This window comes from Plectropomus leopardus, chromosome 5 (genome assembly GCF_008729295.1).
Source record: "Plectropomus leopardus isolate mb chromosome 5, YSFRI_Pleo_2.0, whole genome shotgun sequence".
Taxonomy (NCBI): domain Eukaryota; kingdom Metazoa; phylum Chordata; class Actinopteri; order Perciformes; family Serranidae; genus Plectropomus; species Plectropomus leopardus.
In genome coordinates, this window is record NC_056467.1 from 1840968 (window position 1) to 1862542 (window position 21575).

The following is a 21575-nucleotide window of genomic DNA, read 5'->3' on the forward strand; positions in this document are numbered from 1 at the left end:
TTTGTTTTTTTAGTGTTGTCAAAGATATATTATTAAATTTACATTAGGCTGTAGTTTGACAAGAGAGATCAGTCAGGTGGTATATTTCACGTACTGTTTCTATTTTATTACTAATATATTAAATTGATAATTTCACATCAATTTAACATCTCTGGGTGTATTGGTTAGAGGTATGAGTATTTTAGTTTGTAAGACCACTTTATGGCAAAGATTGGTTTTACAAGATTTTTGTATATTTCTGATTATGAACTTTTGATGCAACAGGTGTTAAAATCACAGGATTAGAAAAAACAGTCTATTGTCCCAACATATGGCTATAGAAGATTTTATCCATATTCCTCTTAGCTATTCCTTTCCAGAGAATACGGCATACTTGATTTCACACACATTTCACTCAACAACGCAACTGGTCACAACAATCTGTAACTGTCTATTATTACTGACGACAGGATAGCAAGGAATAAGCTATCCATTAAATTCAAATGCAGTTCATAATGTACTCTATGTGTATGTCTCTTACCATTGAAGAACTTAATAATGTCAGTGAAGTCCATGTTGTTGTCCATGATGATCTCACGGTAAACTGTGACCAGGGCCAATGCCAGAAAAAGGACAAAGTGCTGCGAGGAAATCCTGGGAGCCACCCAGATCACCTCCCACACCGCAAACACATCCTCGTACAGGAGCTCTGCACACAGAGATCATCAGAGAATCAGAAAGAGTACATTTGGTGCAGCTGAAGGGAAGGAAAACATTAGAAAGGAACGGACATGTCACAAAGGTGTTGAATGTGTAACATCACGAGCACTTGGTAGAGCATGTACTGCTATTCTTTAAAGCACTAGGACATCATGTTACCATGGTTTCGGCTTTCTTGAATGGTAGACCTCACGAGCCACCAAATTACTGAAATGGTACAAATAACACTTCTTCTGCCTATTCTAGTAATTTGTGTAGAATTTTCCACATTTATGCTGCAGACAGTGTTGTAGTTTTTTCTTCAGTCCTGCCAGTCATGAGCTTTACTGAAACAGCGTTGCAAGAGGTTTAAGTCACTCTCCCCCAATTCTGACCCCACACTGCAAGGGCCTCAACCAACCACTGCCAGTGTCTAATGCAGTACATGACAAGATCACTTCCCAGCTTCCCATCTGCAAACACTGCTAACTTTGTTAGTTTGTCTTTCGCCACCACTGGTGAAAAAGACTTAATGAAGCTTTAACACTAGAACTGCCAAGGTAGGTCATTTTTACCCACTCATGTTTTCAAATGCATGTAACTTTCTTAAAATAAAACATTTCTACATTTCTCATTTCCCGACTTTTCCTCGAATTGTGTTATTAATTATCTACTGAATTTTAAGGTTTGTGGCACAAAAAGAAAAAAAAAATATTATCATTTATATCTCCAACCGCCGCGCTGGGTAATTTTGACCCCTGTGGCAACACATGCCGTTGCTAAGCAACCGGACGAGCGGCGAGTACGCTAAGCTTCACTTTTCATAAGAACTTTGTCACATATAAGATAGCTATAGATTGGAGATCGGAGGTTTTGTTGGTAAACATGGACAGATACAGATGGCAGATGAAGGTAGAGGAATCAGATAGCGGAGATATAATGGAGGAGGCATCCGATCCGAGATGTGAGATATCTGACGCCTCATTTTCCCCTGATGTGAAATCCTAATCTAAAGACAAGGAGCCACCAGCCTGAAAAAGGCCCAGTTAGCTAATCCCACAACTCAATTTCAAATATCTACAACTCCAACCAAATAATAAACCAAATATCTACCAGCGATTCATATAACAACAGGCCTATATCATACAATAATTCAACCTACATTCAGGGGGTCAAAATGACCCACCTCGGCGGTTGTAGTGTTAAAGCAGAGAAATCAACAAGTTGCAGAATACTGAGTAATAATGAGTGAGGGATGCATCATTTACCTCTCTTGAAGTCGAGCAGGAACCAACGGTAACAGAAGTAGAAGTGAGTGTAATCTCCATTCTGCTGCATCAGTTCAAACAGCTCAGAGTCCAGGATCTGACGTCAGAGAGCGAGCAGAGAGAACGTCAGCGGGTTTTAGTAAAGGTTACTCACTCTCAATTTAAATTTTCTCACTCAAATTTATGAGTGCATCAGAATCTTGGCATTTACATTTACATTTATTCTCTTTCTCTCTCTCTCAAATACACACACACACACACACACACACACACGATAAGAGTCATATCCATCACCTGGATCAGTGACCTCATGTTGGCAAAGTGTGTGTCCATGGCGCCGCCATTGGGGAAGTTCTGACTCATCCTCTTCATTAGCTGAGTGAAACAGCTGTATGCCAGGCACTCTGACACACAAACACACAGAATAATAACATAGGGTCATAGGGTCCGGGCAGCACCTACACCCCATAACTAACAATATTTCCCAAATGGATTTCAAACATTGATGAAATTGTCAGTGTGTGTTTGCTATGACAGCTTCTGTACTGTATATGCAGGGTTTGGAGGGACGTAGCCTTACAAAAAATACAGTCTGAAAGATATCTATTTCACCAGATTATTCACTTTAACTGAGATGGTTTAATTAAACTTCATATTCTTAAGTCATACATAAACTATGACTTACTTTTTGACAAAATACACAATGACTTTTTTGACATACTATACTATGACCTTTTTGCAGTTTTTTCAGTATGCTATACTATGACTTTATTTTTTACATGCTTTACCATGACTATTTTCAACATATTTAACTTTTTTTAAAAAAATATACTATCCTTAGACTTTTTTCAACAAGCTTGAACTGTGACTTTTTAGACGTACTCTAATATGACTACTTTAAGCCATTTTTTCGACATGCTGTTACTATTACTTTTTTAATTATTGCTATGACTGTTACTTTTTCTCCACATACTACACAATGTCTTTTGTGCAGTTTTTTATACACGCTATACTGTTACTTTTTCTTCACATACTATTCTGTTCCATTTTGTGGATGTACCATACCCCCCCATAGTATATTTGTAGTATGATTTATTTTTGCAATTTTCCCAACATGCTATACTATGACTTTTTTTACATACTATACTATGACTTTTTTGATATACTATAACAGTACTATAAGTTTTTTCATCTTGCTATAGTATGCTATAGACTTTTTTTCAACATACATTACTACTACTTTTTTGCAGTTTTTCAACATACTATTCTATGGCTTTCTTTTGACATACTATACTCATATTATACAATGAGGTTTTTTCAACTATACTATGATTTGTGTCCTTTTTTTCAACATGCTATACTATGACTGTTTTTTTCTGATCCCACTGCGTGCTCAAGTGTGCCACAGGTGCACCAAACAGCCTGGCCACAAAATTACCAAAAATGCTTTTGGCACCCTCCTGATGCACTTCGGGCCTGACTGCACCGCTTGATTGAGGATAATGAGAAACTGTGTAGCTGTGTTCAATAATTCATCACAATGACATGTTTGATGTGCCCAAAAGCATCAGGGGGCTGGTTACAAAATGCAACCAGCAGATCTGCTGTGCACAATATTACAGACTGCAGATGGAACAGATACGTGCTGCCTTCAGGTGCTGCACAGAGAGCCACAGGTGTAAAGGTAAAGTGAAGCTCTAAGGCACACCATAAAACACGAGTGTTGATATTTACGTTAAAAAAATACCTTCCAAGCACCTGAAAGCTATTATAGCAAAAACTACCAAAACAAAACAGGTTTTGAGAAGGTGATTCTGCAAAGAACATGTGCTGTTTTTATCATTTTGTTTTTAACATTTAGGCTGTGTGTGAGCTGTTTTGAAAAGGTAAACAGTTAAAGGAAAAATGTGACAAAGCAACCGAGAGAAACGGTAAATGACGCACATGAGCTTCAATTATGTAACGACACCTTGGCCAATTTCTCATCTGCCTGTTTACAATAATAATTATAGTTTGGAGATTTAAAGTATATCATATTTCTTTCTTCTCACCATCATCCAGGATGACCATGAGTGGAGCGAGCAGGTCACACATGCCCTGAACGTAGCCCATCTCTAAGTGCTCCCACACATAGCTGCAGGTGAGAAGGAGACACCGAAAACAAACAAATCACCTTCAACTCAACATGCAAATATCAAATTAAATTAAGACAAAGTACACAAAAACATTGTCTGAAATAGTCTGAAACAAGTCTTAAGTTTAAAGTAATCCTCATGTCAAAGAACCCAGTGAGAGTGAACTTGTGTTTTGGATGTTATTATCATACTGTCGGTGATGTGTGGGCGGTTTTGTTCCGCTGCACCACACAAATCTCACACCTGCCCGCCCGCCCACCTGCTCTCATCCCCGGCTCTCTGAAGCTCTGCGCGCCAAGGTGTCGGTGACACGACACAGAGCTCCCCGGGGCACCACCAGGAGACAATAACCTTATTTTTAGGTTCATAAAATGCACCCGAATTCAAAAATATGTAGGATATTACTTAAGATATTCCTGTAATTTTACACACTTCTGCTGTGCTGTGTTCTCTAATGTCGATGATGATGGTGCTTTACATCCTGATGACACGCTGTGTTTCTTCCCCTGATGACGCCACATTGTGATTATGTGATTGTGCCACTGATCGATACTGTGTTGACTCATGACAGTGATGACCCGGTGATGCTTTACTGTGCAGGCTGTGCGCTCAACGAGTGAAAGGAAAACATGAAAACTTTTTTTCATAAAGAAAGAAAATAAACATATTTCTTATAATATTCAAATATTAGATTTATAAAGTAAATTAGTTAAATTTGAATGGTTCCTCATGATCTCACATTTGATTTAATTGATACTGGGTGGATGGTTATGGTTAATCAGCTCAACCCAAGATATGACATTTGTTTAATGTTTTTGCATAGAATAAGAATAAGAATAAGTGATGAGAATAGACATTTATATTTACATTTTTTATATATTTCTATATATTGTTAGGTTATAAATTCTATCTCTTTTGCATAATAAGCACTTTGTTCTCAATTTTAAATGAAAGGTGCTATATAAATAAAGGTTATTACTATTTTTGTTATATTATTATTATTAGTAGTAGTAGTAAATCATGCTTCATGCACACAAAGATCTTGGTTGTGTAAATAAAGTTTTCAGATTGGTCTGTTATTTGTTTCATTTTAAGATATTTTCAGCATGAATATAACCATGATTAGAACATATAACATCAAACATGGATTAAACTCTATGGTTTTGCAAACAAAGAACAGTTTTAAAAAATAAGAAAAATATTTAAAAATCCCATCCCGCAGACTCACTACACTGAAAATCTTTTATCATCACTGCTTCTTGTACACACCTGCACATGATGTTGCGTAGTTTCTCCAGGTTGGCTGAGGTGAAGTAATAATAGTTGCGGTCGCAGCGCTGCACATCTTTGTCTATCCTGTGGAGGTTGAGAGCGACGGTGTCCAGCAGCTCGATCTGCACACAGCAAACACTGGTGTCAACACTAGAGGGTGACAAAGTGTAAATCCAAATTTCTGTCTTTCTTTGGCATCTTTATGCGTTTTACTATCAGCAACCACAGTCTTTCACAGTGGAGATGAAACACTGAAACTTTATGATTGTGGTTTATTTGATTTTCACCTTAAACAAGATATGACACTGTAAGAAAACTTTATGTTTATCTAGATTTGCTAGAAAACTACATAGTTTTTTTTTCTCACCAGCAGGGCACAGCCATATTTCAGCAACCAATCTAGTGACCTCACTCTGCTGCTTCTTTGCAGGAGTTAATGTAAGTTTGGTAAACGTGGTATCATAAATCATGTTTTGTCTTTTGATGGCTGTTAGTTCTCTAAGAAAGTGGTTTTTAAGGTCTCAGCCTCCAATTGAAGGATCTCCTTCTCTACAAGAAAACGCTGCAGCTCAGCAAAAAGCTTTTTATTGTGTTTTGTAAATAATGTGCTTTTTGCGTAGTTTCACGTTGCATTGTTTGTCTTCATTTCAGGATTACTTTATACCATTTGCTATTGTGTGTATTATTTGTTTTGTGTGTGTCTTTTCTTCTTTTCCTCTTGTACAGCTTTGTAGTATCATGTCATTGTGTGTGTGTTCTGACCTGCTGAGGGACTGCAAATGCAAATTAGCTCTAAACTATAATCTGGTACGGTGCATCAAATGGTAACATCCCGTTTACATTAAATAAATTAAATAAATAAATAAACAAATAAAACAAGTAATAGTAGTAATAATAGATAATAGTAGAACAGATATATAAACAGACATATCCATATACTGTACTCACTGTGTATGAGGACAGTGAGGGGGATATGGCCTCTGCAGCTGCTCCATTGGTCACCAGTTTGTCCAGCTGACTGCACAGCCTGTCCTCAGTCAGTGAGTCCTGACGCCCCCCCAGCACACCCGCAGTCCTGCCCTCCTCCCCGCCCCCCCCTTCCCCCTCGGTGCTCTGACCGTCGTCTATGCTGGACAGGATCTGGGAATGAGCAGAGGTCACTGAGTAGTTTCTGGAGGAGGGGAGACCCGAGTCCGGGGAGTCAAACTCCACCAGAGGTCGCTCCTCTGGGGGGACGGCTGCGGGGGGCACCAGGGTGGTCATGGTGGGGGTACTGTCCTCTCCGCTGGGGGTCTCCTGGCTTCCTGCATCCGGCTCATCCACCGACATAAACACCTGAAGAAGAATGAATGCAGCGTAGATTTGGTAGAGGACAGCAAGGGCAGACTTCATCTCTGAAACCAGGACTCTGGATTCTGTCTTCTGCAGATTTATGTCTCTGTTACATCTTCCCTTTATTAGTGTGTGCTTATATTCTGAACCTGTCTGAGGCTGTAAAGGCAGTATGATTTTTTTCTTTCTGTTGAATCTGGTTTCCTAAAATTCCCAGTGAACTCTGCATATTAAATGTTAGAAACAGGAGTTGTTTTCATAAGGGACTTTGTTTCATTTAAGGAAATCGATTGTTGGATTTAGTTTAAATGGAGCATTGCACTTCCTTAAAGTTTGGGATACATGCCCCCAAAATGTTGAACAATGTAATGTATAGTAAGTAAGTGCAGGAAGCTAACTTGCATATGTTGGGCATTTACCTTATTTGCATATATTTAATAATAACATAATAATAACATATATTGACAGTGCTTTAGTAACTGTCTGGCTAATTTAGACACTACCTGGGCGGTTTTGGGGGTTATTAAGGATGCTAAACTGCCGTTAAAACATGCAGACTTCTGGTTTTAAAAAAAATAGAATTTTAAAAATATCAGAAATGGATTTAGCATCCTCAATAACCCCAAAAACCACCAAGATAATGTCCAAATTAGTCGAGAAGTTGCTGAAATACTGAAAAGTATATTTACAAAATTGTGCAAATAAGGTAAATTACACAAATTGCCCAACATATGCAAGTTAGCATCCAGCAGTTTCTTAATGTTGGGGACCCAAACTATACATTATTAACACAAAACTTCAGGGTACTCAACATCTCCGGGTTCACAGCAGGGCTCCTCCAGAGCCACACGACATGAACTACTTTGAATGTTTATCCCGGTAGGCTTCTTCACCTCGTTGCTGAGCGTGGAGTCTCTGTGAACGAGTCGCAGGACGTGACTGTCGATGCTGCTGCCTGAGGACAGCTTGGCAAAGATGGCCGACTGCATCTCCTTCTCCCTCTGCTTGACGATCACCTCACAGGCCTTCCACTCCCGCATCACCTGCTGGTAGCGCTCGCTGATCTTGGCATCAATCTTCACGGGAAAAACAAGGCAATCACACCCTGTTGCTCAAATCAAGAGACAATTTGCGGCGACGTGTGTGAGTGTGTGTGTCGTGTACCTGGCTCATGTCCTTTTTGCCCATTCCAAACTTGTAGTGTCCCAGCAGGAAAGGCCAGACCTCCTTCCTGATGTCGTGCTGCACCCCGCCATAGTAAACCAGCCTCAGCAGCTCCAGCTCCTTATAGTTCTACACACGTGAAAGAGGATGACAGGAACATAAATGTGTGATCTCAACAAAGCCTTTATATAAGTTACCAAGTTAAAAGCTTGGACAGAACATTTATCTCAAATTCTTAACCCCATGTTCTTTTTGTTGTTGTTGTTGTTGTTGCTTTAAAACTTGCTTTAAAAAATGGAAAAAGTGGTTTACTCTGTAAAATTACCTAATCGAAGTTGACGGTATAAAGGCTTTTGTGAAGAGAAACCAGATAAACAAAATGTCAAAAGCTTGGACAAAAAAATGTCGACCTAACTCATATTTTAAGGGAAAAATGGGACTGACAGTAGCAATCGACTACTGTCGATTGCTACTGTCAGTCTACTGTCGATTGACAGTAGCAATCGACTACTGTGCCGGGCGCCGGGATAAATTGACTGAGAGCGCTGTTGAAAATTGCAAGGGGTCATTTTTTTTCATTAATAAACAGAAACCAAACAAAGAAATAATCATTGATTTGACCATGCAAGTGAATTCATGCACATTTTCCTTCAACATCTGCAGGTGGAGGTGCTGCAAACAGCTGTCTGAAGTATAAATCAACCTTTTAAATCTCCTGCTCGCTCCTGTGTTTCAGCACCACGGACAGCTCCACACTGCCCTCTTTCATTTAGCACATCCATCAGTCACATGTCCGGCTTCACACAGACGTCAGCATTATTACTACACATGACATTCGCCACGGCAATAATAACAAAAGGTTTATACTCTTGAATATAAAAGTAGACTATAATAACCTTTATTCATAATTAGTAAACATCAATAGAAAACTGACTGCTCCATAGTAGTAGACAACCATCCCACTTATCTCCCACTAAATCTCTTATTATTTTATTTTTATCAAGGGGGGCTCCGTAGGATCCTGGTGTGGGTGGTAAGAGGAAAAAGAGGAAGTGCATGAATAATAGGAGAGAAAGAGTGATTGCAGGAGATACAGACAAGTGCAGAAGATAAAGGCCGCAGATATGAATAGAGTGTGAATTAGTGGTGATGAATGATTACAGAGGTTTCTTTAATAGCTACAGTGGTATCAGACTGCCCTCTGTAATGAGACTTCATTTCACTGAAACTCATTAAACTTCCATGGGAGAGAGGAAGTGCAGAGAGGGGCTGGTGACTGCAGGAGCAGCACATGATCCATGACTTATATTCATATAAATAAATCGTTTTTTTATGGCTAAATCAGTTTTCAGGCGTTACATTAACGCACACTTGACTTTCTCTGTTTACACTGCACACTATGGGTTAATTTAGTCCGCTGCAACTTCTTCTATAGCAGCTTTTGTACATACATTTCTTTAAATTCAATTTTTCATTTTATATATTTATATTGCTTCTGTATTTTAATCTTATACCTTATTGTATTTAAAGTTATACCATTTTTTTCTTCCTCTCTTAAAAAAAAACCTATAATATAAAACATAAAAGACAATGGCAAATTAACTGTTAATAAAAATGTTTTAGAAGTTGGTTATTTGAATTGAATTTATACCCTACATGGGCAATGTATCTCAGGAGATACAGTTTGGAATTTGGAAACCTAAAGATCGCATTTTGAAAACAAAATCAATTATTTCTGTTATTGTAGCCTAGAAATATTAGAAAATAATAGTTACCATTGCTATATGATGAAGCCTCAGTCGGAGAAGTTAGTGTCAAAATTTAAGAGCGATGAGACACATTTTCAGCAAGTTATGGGTGCTGAATTGGACAGTATTGGAACTGTCCCTAGATGGTAGTTGCCAAGCAACCAATATGCAGCTGCCACCATGCGGAAATGTATCAATTTAATCACGGCAAAATCTGTACAGTCATTGTGACCACCTGTGGCCAAAATAGTTAAAAATGATCACATTTTCTTTAACTTTTGTCCAATTTGTGTAAATAAAACTGTAAATGAAAATACAGACATTTTTTAAGAAAAGTCGGGGACTAGCAGCTTCCTCACGATGATGAAAAGGTGTCTATCTCAGCATTTCCAGCAGGACAAATCTTTGCTCCTCATAATTCTCTAAAGGAGAAGCTTGTCTCACTTTATAAAATATTACTGGAAATAAGACTTGCAAAGTCCCTATACAGCACAGACTGTCCATGAGTTATCTATGGGGTTTGATCAATACCAATGACTTAATGATGAGTTGGCAATCTGATGTGATTTCTGGCTTTTAAATGAGGGGCAGGGGGCGGAGGGGCGGAGGGGCATCAGACGGTGCAGGAGGAAGATTAGGATTCTTGCTGTAATTCCTGCTGCTTGCTGACAGCGTTCGATCCGGCTGCTATATTTAATTTTGTTTGCTGCTCCATACAAACCTTGCAGTCTTTCTGGTACTTGCTCCACACCTCCTTGCTGAGGCCCCCAGATGCCTCGCAGGGTCTGTCTGGGGGGACGATGTTGTGGTTGACCAGAGCTGACAGGTGAGTCCGCACAGTGGAAAGGTGTCGGCAGTAGGCCAGCCCTGATGGACAGGTGAGACATGGACAGACACACACAGCTGAGACCAAGTATGAGACTCAAAAATTTAAATAGTAACCCGATAAAGTACAATTAAAAATATCATGAACGTCCCATCAAAGTCTTAATCACAAGTGGGAAATTGGGAAAGTTGTGACATTTGCGTGACCTTTCAGGGCAGCAGAAATTATGGAAAGCATGGAAGCAGTGTCAACAATTGATGGTAAAATATATATATATGTTGCTATTTTGTAGTAACTATCATTTACGTTTAGTAGTTGCACATTTATTAGCTGTTGCAAGCAAGCAAACTTAAACTATAAAGCATGCCAGGGGAGTTTAACACTGATAACAACGTTATTTTAAAACACGCGTTGTCAACTTGACGTCATAATTGCATAAACATGTCCGGCAAAAGTCAATGTTTATGTTAACTTTAAAAGTTAACTGTCTTCAATCACCTATTAAAGGCGTAAGAATTTCTTTTTTAAACCATACTGTTGAGTTTAGTAATTTAGTAGCTGATAGCCTTGTATTGTTTTTGAAGTACCTGCTTTTACTTTTTTCATTGTATTTTCGTATTGAGGTCAATAACTCACTAACTCACGGCGATACAATCAGATCTGTCGGCTGATGCTGTAATTAAAACCACGTCTCCTTTGAATAAACAATATTTTAAAACAATATAAACGCATTATGTTACTCAGAAGTTCATTACAAAGTCTTTATTACATCTTTGACATATTTAGATGGATAATTCATAACAGTTTACAGACTCGCTGTTTTATGGAGCAGCAGTAGCTGCCGCATCGAGCCATATATCCAAAATGACTTTAATTGATTTTAAAATCAATTGTGCTCTCAACTGAGGTCAGCAGTGCAGAGCTGCAGCAGGCTGAACATTAATCTCAAACAAACACATTATCAAAAAAAAATTAGTGCATTACAAAGCAAAACAAAAATCAAAAGAAACTGACTGCAGTATTATTATTATTATCTAAACATGAATAATTTGTTTTTAGCATATTGTTATGCAGACTTGCATTTAATGTGTATGCATAAAACTGCCAACCCACAAGACATAACTGTGACGGAAAATAGTAACAAGTGTCTCACTTGTGTGTGAGCAAGCAGTTTAAATGTCTGTTTATATATTTTTTTAATTCACACAATTCATGCAAAGGAGATATGATGCACTTACATCCGTAGAAGGCTCTGGAGACGATCTGCCTCTTCATGTTCTGGCAGAGCATCTTTAGAGGAATTCTGATGGGAAAATTTTTTTTAAAAAATCCACAATGAATGTTAAGCCGCTGTCTTATCTGTGAATTATTTAAATATTTGCTTTAAATGAATAAACCTCCACCATGACTTTAAGCTGCGGCAAAAACAAAGTAGAGATTTAAGTGCTTTAATGTGGTTTTTTTTCTCTAATGGATAGATTAGATGGATGCTGCCTCCACAAAAACTCCTTGGAATCCCATTTTCACAAAATCGATAACTATAATAACTGTTGCTGCGACACTCGCAGCAGACTCCACGGCTAAGGTGGGTTCACTTCCTCCAATGTGTGTCTTGGTGTCGGCCTTTTAAGGTTCAAATTAACAGCCTGTAAATAGTCAAATGTTTAAGCTGTTGCTTGTTCGGCCATCATCACATCCACTATCCACTCGGAAATGTTGGCATTGCACGTTTCTGCAAACCACAAATACACTGCATTTGCATGTTTCATAATTATCATATCAATGTTTCTAAAGTGACAGAAAATATGAGCTGTTCAAGACCAACAAACAACGTAACCGATTGAGTTTTTTGAATAAAGCAGCTATTCAGGCACCAAACGTGGTAGAGCTGGATATTAGTACTCAATAGCTTTAATGTACCAACAAAAATAACACAATGCCAAGAAGTAATCAAAAAAATGTTACCTGCATTGTTGTTATTATTGTCTTCAGTATCATTGTTATTATTTTTATCACCATCATCAATTTTATTATTATTATGATTATTATCATTATCATTATTATTACCAATTGTAGTTGTAGTTGTGTTGTTGTTGTCAACTGTATCATTATTACTATTACCATTATTATTATAATTATCATTATCATTATTATTACTAATTGTATCATTATTACTACAATTATTAGTCATTATTACTATCACTGTTATTTATAGCACTGTTATGATCACTATCATTACCTCTACTGTCATTTCAGATCTTAATATAAGCATAATGTTATATTATGTTATTATTGTACTATATATTATAATATTATTGTTGTTGTTGTTGTTGTTGTTAACTGTATCATTATTACTATCATCATTATTATTGTCATTATTACTATAGTATACTGGTTATTAATATTACATAGTATACTAGCTAATAGCACTGTTACTTCCACTATCACTACTTCTGCTGTTATTTCACATCTTAATATAAGGATAATGTTATATTATTATTATTATTATTATTATTATTATTATTATTATTATTATTATTATTAATATTATTATTATTATTATTATTATTATTATTATTATTATTATTATTATTATTATTATTATTATTATTTCTATTTATTATTATTAGAAAATCGGTTGAAATTTAACATCTCTGTAAATATCAGCTCAGTTCATGTGATTCCACAAACTGAGTGCTAAATCAATAAAGTCAGCTTTCCAAAAATATCTTCATGTGCCCTCAGTGTTATTGACGACACCTTTTTTTCAGTATTGATCACCTTTATGTAACAAATGAAAAACTCAACTATCCTCAATGTGTTTAAGAAAGATGTAGATGAAAACGGGCTCACAGTAACAGGTAAAGGTTTAACTGGGAGGGTTTTGTTGATGATACGTACGTGTGGATGTCTGACGGCTCGTGTATGCAGGTGCAGCCGGCCGGGTAGTCGAACGACACGTTGCTGCCGGCCGTGGAGCAGGACAGGCACAGCGACTCGTGAGCGGTTCCTTCGGCTTGTTGCCAAGACGATGGGCTGCCTCCGAATCCCTGCATCTCCATCATATCCCCGTGGTCTAAAGCAAAGAGAAAGGAAGTGAGAAGACAGAGAGAGGTCTCAGTGCTCTGAGACAAAATGGCTGTTTACATGTCCTACACTCTTTGTTATTTAAAAGTCTCCAGTGTCTTTATGTCCACTCCACACTGGCTACGTCCTGTGCCTTACATATTATGACATAGGCCCCTCAGCTCAACCGTAAATACGTCTTTCCATGTATTGTGGTTATTCATGACATCAAGAGATGAGTAGATGGATGAAAGTTTTACACTCATGTTACATGTGAGAGCTGGAAAAGCAAGCGTAGAGAGGAAACCAAAAGTGGAGGGGGACAGTTCAGGAAGCAGGACCGGTGCTGTGGGAGAGACAGGCAGAGAGGATGCAGGGAAGCCATGCTGGTTTCAGTTCATTCAGAGGGGAGGCAGAGGAGACAGCAGAGCTCCGGACAAACAGGAGAGAGGAGGAAGAAGCAGAGGAAGAGGAAAGGAAGTGAAGGAGGCGACAGAAAAGGGGGGAAGACAGGGACGAAGCTGACGCTCAGGCCATGCAGGATGCATAAAGCCAGAACAAGACAAAGAGACACCAAAAGAAATTATTTCATAAACAAGAAAAACAAATGGACTCCAGTAAGAGGGCACACAAAGGGGAGGAAAAAAACAAAAAAAACATAAAAACTTCAACATCAAATAAATGCTCTTCACCTTAATTCTTCAGGTTGGAGCTGATGACCTGTCATAAATATGAAGCTGCGCTTTGGTTCAATAACCCCAAAAAAACAAATAATATTTAAAAAGCAAACAGAAAAAATGCTGGAGCGAGACCGACATTTGGCCTCCCCCCTCTTTACTTTGGGACTAGACGTGATCAGCGACTGTTTTTGGGCTCAGTAATGCAACCCTGCTCACACAAGGACTCCACGTCTCTACTACTGCGGAACCCCACAGGACCGTAATGAGAGGGGGGGAGGAGGGGGCTATGTCAGAAAGAGGAAGGGGGGGTGGGGGTTAGTGAAGAATTACAGTGAACAGCATCGCAGCAAACGACTGCACAAACAGAGGAGAAACAACTGAGGAAGAGAGAGAGAGAGAGATCCAAACAAACAGAGGAGGAGACCGTGAGAGGATTTTCCATCACAAGTACGTAGAGACACACAGTCGCTCTTTAAAAAACAATGAGATGGGTGCATATCTCCCATGCAAATATCGTCAGGCATGTTGCAAGTGAGAAATGAAAGGACAAAAAGGAATTAAGTCAAATTAAAGGAGTGCAAAAAATAAAATAAATTATCAAAGCGATTCTTTGGCCACGACAGCGTAAACCCAAGAGTGTTGAGGCATGCTTCCACAGCTACACCCTCTCATAACTCTGCAGTCAGCACTACAAATCCCAGAATGCAAAGCAGCCAGAGAGGCCTTGACCTAGACGAGGAGACCTGGGGTTAGTTTGGATCTGTGTGACAGTGATGAAAGCAGGTGACAGACGTGTGTTTGGCAGCACTCTTTAAAACAGCTCTCTTCATCTGACAGTGTGTTTCCAGTGTGTGTGTTTCACAGCATCAAACCGGTGTGTTAGACTGCGTCACTGAGCCGTGGGAAGAAACAGAAGAGACACGGAGAGAGAGAAAGAGAGAGACATTTGAAACCTGGTGCAACATCAGTTTTCATCTGCTGCGTTCAGACGCCTCGCACAAGCTATTCAACCCTTTGAAACGTGTGCAGGTTGGTTTGATGTCTTTCAAAACACGGGAAAAAAGGCACTGACAAATTCTGTAGAAAATGTCCCACAAACTGCAAGAAATTATGACATGCTGACAAAGAATTTATTTTTTTAAAAAAGGAGAATTGTCAGAAAATCATATATTAAAAAAACAACAAGGGAGGATGCAGGAAAAAAATCTAATAATCATTATAACCATATATTTAAAATTATATGACATTATATAATTAACTGCCCTTTTTTTCTGGTCATTTCCTTGTTCTGTTGTGTTTTTTTATTTGGTTTTGATTTTTTGCTTATTTTCAGTTAATTTAGTAACTTTTTTAACTTACTATGTTTTGAGCCATGTCTTGCTCACAGATTTCTCCCTGTTTTTAAAGATATCAAACCAATTTGCTCAAAGGGTTAACTGGATGTCAGACAACGGCACATTTTCTACAGACACGGTGTTATTGTGCCAGATTAAAATGTCCAGGGACTCTTATCCTCAGTTACAGCAAATTCAGCCAAAACAAAACCTGATTTTTAGCACTTAATTTTAATACTTTTTGAGACCGATTTTTTTCTTCACCAAATTTAAAACTAATGAAAAATCATCTCCTTCCTATTCAAGTCATGCAGGTTTGTCAAAAGCTAAGCTCTGTCTGGTGTCCTTATAAATCATAATATAAAATATACAGAAAAGAGAATTTTTAGAGGAGAGCTGCTAAACTAATTCCAGGGATGTCATATAAGGAGAGGTTAACCCTTTGAAACCTCAGCAAATCAGCTTGATTTCCTTCAAAAACATGGCAAAAAAGCAATAAGCAACGAAAAGAAAAATGACCCAAAAAAAATCAGCAAGAAATTAGTTAAAAGTACATTAAGATTACCTGAAAATTACCTTTAAAAAATGTTTTTAAAAAATGGAAATGACCTGGAAAAGGTGCCTAAAAATAATATTTTTGCAACACACTTTTAAATATGTAATTATGATAATTATAAATATATTTTTCCCTGAGCTTTCTTTTTTTTTTTTAAATAGTGTGAGAAAGTGTTTTTTTCCGACTTCATCTTTGCCTTTTTCCCATGTTTTTGAAAGAAATCGCACCATTTTAAATACCTGTGAAAGGCACCTGAAAGTAGCACGAGGAAAGTAACGTCGCTCCAGGTTACGTTTCCCAACTCAGGCTTAGAGGAGACACAGAGGTGACATGACTGAGTTACATAAGCTTGACCACAGAATATGTGATATTTCAGCTGAGCCTGTTATCCACTCTAGATATGATTTAAGAGGTAACGCACTAAAATTATGTCCGACAAGGTGCATCTCTTCTTCCCACTTCAGTGCAGTAAAAGCTTGGAACAAGCCTCCAGAGGTTGTAGCGTGGACTCCTCCAGTAAACCCTTTTAAAAATTAGATTGATAGATAGATTAGATTGGATAAATTCTGGAAAAGAATATTTTGCAAGAATCTAAAGTTGTTTTGTGACTATTTGTGACATTGTTTTGTTGTATGGGTTGTTTGTCCAGTGCCAGAAACATTTGGGTTTAACTCATTAGAAATTTCTTTGATTTAGAAAACTGCCGTGGCTGGAAACAAACGAACGAGAACCAAATTAAGGCCAAATTTATACAAGAGCGGCCCTGATAAAAACTGCAAAGTTTTTTCTTCGCGTTTTAAAAACATACACGTTCATATGATAACATTGTGAGAACGATCCTCGTGTGCACGGATTTGCAAAAACAACCAAAAATGCTGTAGTATGCATGCCAGGCCAGTAGCTGGCAGTGTAACTTTCTAATGACACACCCTTGAACGACATCATGCGGCCGTGATGTTACCGTTCTCACAGGATCCACACGTTGCCAGTTTACACGGCGACAGAAGGTGTTGTGTCTTCGAAAGCTCACATGCTGGAACCCAGTTACAAAAGTTTGCATTTTCTGGCCCTGAAACACAGCTGAAGTGTGAATAAAAGTCCAAAAGGCAAGAAAAAAGTTTGACGTTTCATGCAAAACCATGTAAACGCCTTATTTGTACCGAACTGACACCAAACAAACAGGCTGTAGAGCTGCTAATTGCTCTATCTGTGCTAATTCTCTGCAGGCTGGTCACTAAGTGCAGCCATCATCCCTCACAGTCCTCTGATCCATTACACATTGATAAGTGAAGCAATTAGTGAGACCATAATGGAGACAATGGATGACATTTGTCTCATTCCAGAGAATTTCAGGGCTAAATTTCAACCACATTTCCAATTCTAATCCTATTGCTTCCCATCCCTTGATATTCATGTTCAGAGAACAAATGAACACGAGGTAACTTTTACCATCTACTTTTCTTTGCACTTGCCAGAAAATATATTTTCAGACAGCTTTGTATCCCAACATTAGGTAGCTCAAATTGTGCAAATTAAAATTGAAATTGAAATATAAGATACGCCTAATGGAAAGACATCAATTTCAAAAAAACAAAAGTTTTTACGTTCGCATGAGGTAGTATTTCACACGTTTCAAAAAAAACATATTTCACAAAAAATCAACGGAAACACTTTTTTTTCGGTCACACGATGTTATGTCTGTGTGCTTGTCAGTAGGAACTGGCTCCCTCATGATGCAGTAGGAGCTACAAGAGCTGTTATTGAATCCCATAATTCCTAAAAAGTTGAGCGGATCATCTGGAGGTTTTGAATCCAAATTTCCTCTGTGAAATCGTGGACTACATCTCCCACAAATCCCTCATACGTGGCTGCTCTCATGTACAAGGGGCTCGTCTTTCCATTATCGCTCACATAACACACCTATGTCGCCTTCAGTTGGAAATAATGACGGCTAGTGCGGTGGCTGCGATAGAAATAAAGCTGCTGATGTTGTGAACATCCATTGCCATGGTTACTGGGATGTTATCGCCAGAGGAGAAGTCGCATAACATCACTCAGTCGAAACGCAGTCATCTCACATTTGACTTTTAACAACATTTTGAAAATATCACTTCAATTTTGCACAAATCTGTAGTAACCCACATAGTGCGGTCGCACCAGTGCCCAGATCTCTCTGCTCATCTTCCAGCACAAATCCCAAATTGCATCATTCTGCAGATTTTTGCTGGCACTCCAGCTGCTGTTAAAACTACAGATCATACTTTCTCATTTTTGTACGCCCGAAACCACAGACACAAAGAGGACAGGAGCGGATCAAAAGAGAGAGACCCCCTCTCTCTATTTCTGTCTCTCTCACTCTGACCAAACTCAGATGGAGCTGTAAAACTAAGCAGTGCTGATCCAATAATAACCAAGATCCTGTTACTATATCGTCTATTTATCAACTAAAATGTTTTCAGCAACACAAAAAATTACATTTCTTGTGCTGTTTTTGGATGCCTTTCACACATATTTAACCCTTTCGAAACCTGAGCAAATTGGTGTAATTTCTTTTACACATGGGTAAAAAGGTAATGAGCAACTTGATAAGAAATGATCCCCAAACTGCAAGAAAAAAGAAGATTTAAAAAAATATTTTTAAAAAAGCTATGGAAAAATGGCAGTTTTTAATTTAGAATTAAAATTTTAAAATTTAATTTTTTAATTTAAAATGACCATAATTACATATTTAAAATAATGTCACTGATTTATTTTTAATATTTTAGGCACCTTTTCCAAGTCTTGTTTGCCTGTTTTTTTAACTTTCTATTTTTATTTATTTATTTTATTTTATTTTTTGCTAATTTTCTTGTAATTTCTTGCTAATTTTGGGGTCAGTTTTTTTTTTGTCACTCACTGCATTTTTTTTTTTAAGGAAATCATCAGGTTTCAAAGGGTTAAATAAGAGCAAGCGAGAACAAAATTTTAAAAAAGCAGATTTACTGAATGAAACTAAAGTGGACCTGGTGGTTCAAAGATAGAGGCTGCCAGTCGTCTCAGCTTTTTTTGGACTCTTTTGGCTACCACTGTCTCAAATTTAAAGTGGTTATTTTAACCACTTATTTTTGGCTCTTTGGACATGGGTTATATATGACGTGCGTAACATCAAAAAATATTAAAGCAACTTGATCACCCTGAACGTCCCCATGTTAACACAGGCAGCGGCAGCCTGCTCCACACTGTTGGGCTCAGCCTCAGGAAGCACACACACAGGCAGACGGAGCTGGGGGAGGTGGGGTCGGGAGGGGTAAGAGAGGAGGGCCAAAAATAAGTGGTTAAAATAACCACGGGAGGCACGTCTGAAGCCGGGGGGAGGTCTCAGGAGTGGGGGGGGTGGGGGATTGGGGGTGTGTGTTAAGGTGATAAAAACCTTTCATGACATTAGGGTCTGTGAGGTTCCGCGAGCAGATCATTGAGATCATTGCATGGAGCCTATCTTCCTCTTCCTCGTCATCGTCCAGCGACGGAGCGCGGCTGCCCGTGGTGTGGTGGTAGTTTATAGTGACTGCTTGCACCAGTGGGACAACAGAGAACACAGTTAGAACAGTGCCACCCTACAGACCTCGGGAGGAGCATTGTGGGAGTGACACCACACTACACCTGCACTTCTTAAACACACGATGGGAAGACAATATTGTTATTGTACTTAATTTATCACAGACAGGAAAGTTAACCACAGAATAAAGATTATATTAGTGTTTTATGCAGCCTCTACTGCAGTGATACTCATCTTAATAATTGTTTTTAGTACTTTTAGTATACATAAGGTTCCAGGAAGAATAAAACAGCATCAAAATAGAGCTTGTTTATAAAAAAGGGCCAGTGGAGGATCCCCCACACCCCCAACAGAGATCCTAGCTAAGCCCCCATGTCCTAGAATCCTAGAAACATGCTAAAATCCTAGAAATGTCCTGAGATCCTAAAAACATCTAAAATCCTAGACACCTCCTGAAATCCTAGAAATGTCTATGAAACCTAGAAATGTCCTCAAATCCAAGAAACATCCTACAATCCTATACATGTCCTCAAATCTTAGAAATGTCCTAGAATCCTAGGAATGTCCTAAAATATAAGAAAACCTCCTCAGTTCCTAGTAATCTAAGAAAAATCTTAAGGTCCTAAAATCCTACAAATGTCCTTAAATTAGAGACATGTCCTAAAATCCAAGAAACATCCTAAAATCCTAGAAACATCCTTAAATCAGACACCATACTAAAATCCTAGAAAAGTCCTAAAATCCAAGAAACGTCCTACAATATGAGAAATATCCTAAAGTCATAGAAACACCCTAACCTCCGAAAACCCTTGAAATGTCCTAAAATATGAGAAACATCCTAAAGTCGTAGAAACATCCTACAATACTAGAAATGTCCCCAAATCTTAGCAACATCCTAGAATCCTTGAAATGTCCTATAATAAAAAGAAAACCTCCTCAAATATGAGAAACGCCCTATAATCCTAGAATAATCCAAAATTCTAAGAAACATCTTCAGGTCCTAAAACCCTCGAAACGTCCTCAAATCCAAGAAACATCATACAATCCAAAAACATCCAAAAATCCGAGAAACATCTTTAAATCAGACACCATCCTCGACACCATCCTAAAATCCTAGAAAAGTCCTAAAATATGAGAAATATCCTAAAGTCGTAGAAACACCGTAACCTCCTGAAACTCTAGAAGTGTCTAGAAACATCCTGAAATCCTAGAAATGTCCTAAAACCCTTGAAACATCCTAAAATCCTAGAAACATCCTATAGTCCTAGAAATGTCCTAAAATCTTAGAAATGTCCAAAAACCTTAGTAATGTCCTAAAATCCTAGATGTGTCCTTAAACCTTAGAAATGTCCTAAAATATGAGAAACATCCTAAAGTCATAGAAACATCCTACAATCCTAGTAATGTCCTCAACTCTTAGAAATGTCCTAGAATCGTAGAAAAACAACCTAAAATACTAGAAAACCTCCTCAAATATGAGAAATGTCCTATATTCCTAGAAACATCCAAAAAGCTAAGAAACATGGTCCTAAAATCCTACAAATGTTCTTTAATCAGAGAAATGTCCTAAAATCCCAGCAATGTCCTTAAATCCTAGAAATGTCCTAAAATCCTAGAAACATGCATCGAGCTGCTGCGACCGGCCCCTGGCCCCCTCTCATTTTGCAGGAGTGGCCCCTAAGCAAAGTGAGCTGTGTCCCTGCTCTGCTTCCTCGGGGACACTTCGTGTGCATTCGGTGTAGAAGTGTGACTTACTGGCGTCGTATCGGTATCCGGGGTAGACGATGCGAAACACGTAGTCAGCAGCTGTCTGCTCCTCACCGTTCCTGTCTTGGTCGATGAGGCGGGCAGTGCTGCTCCTCTTCTTCAGTTTCGGGAAGACTTTTCCCTGCAGAAGATGAAGAGAAGTGTACAGACGGCGTCCGCTGTGTTTAATAAGCCGGATCATTTGTGTCATTAAACAGGCAACACTGCTCTGAGT

General features: G+C 38.4%; 1 protein-coding gene across 1 annotated transcript in view; it reads right to left on the reverse strand.

Moving 5' to 3' along the window:
• The window catches only part of LOC121943057 (small G protein signaling modulator 2-like), a 137156-nt gene that overhangs the window by 43191 nt on the left and 72390 nt on the right, over positions 1 to 21575 (reverse strand). The window contains 13 exon segments of the mRNA XM_042486433.1: positions 521 to 688; positions 1947 to 2043; positions 2241 to 2350; positions 3998 to 4080; positions 5351 to 5475; positions 6302 to 6688; positions 7579 to 7761; positions 7850 to 7978; positions 10319 to 10464; positions 11662 to 11726; positions 13325 to 13499; positions 19469 to 19603; positions 21350 to 21482. Coding sequence (XP_042342367.1) covers positions 521 to 688; positions 1947 to 2043; positions 2241 to 2350; positions 3998 to 4080; positions 5351 to 5475; positions 6302 to 6688; positions 7579 to 7761; positions 7850 to 7978; positions 10319 to 10464; positions 11662 to 11726; positions 13325 to 13499; positions 19469 to 19603; positions 21350 to 21482 — 1936 coding nt within the window.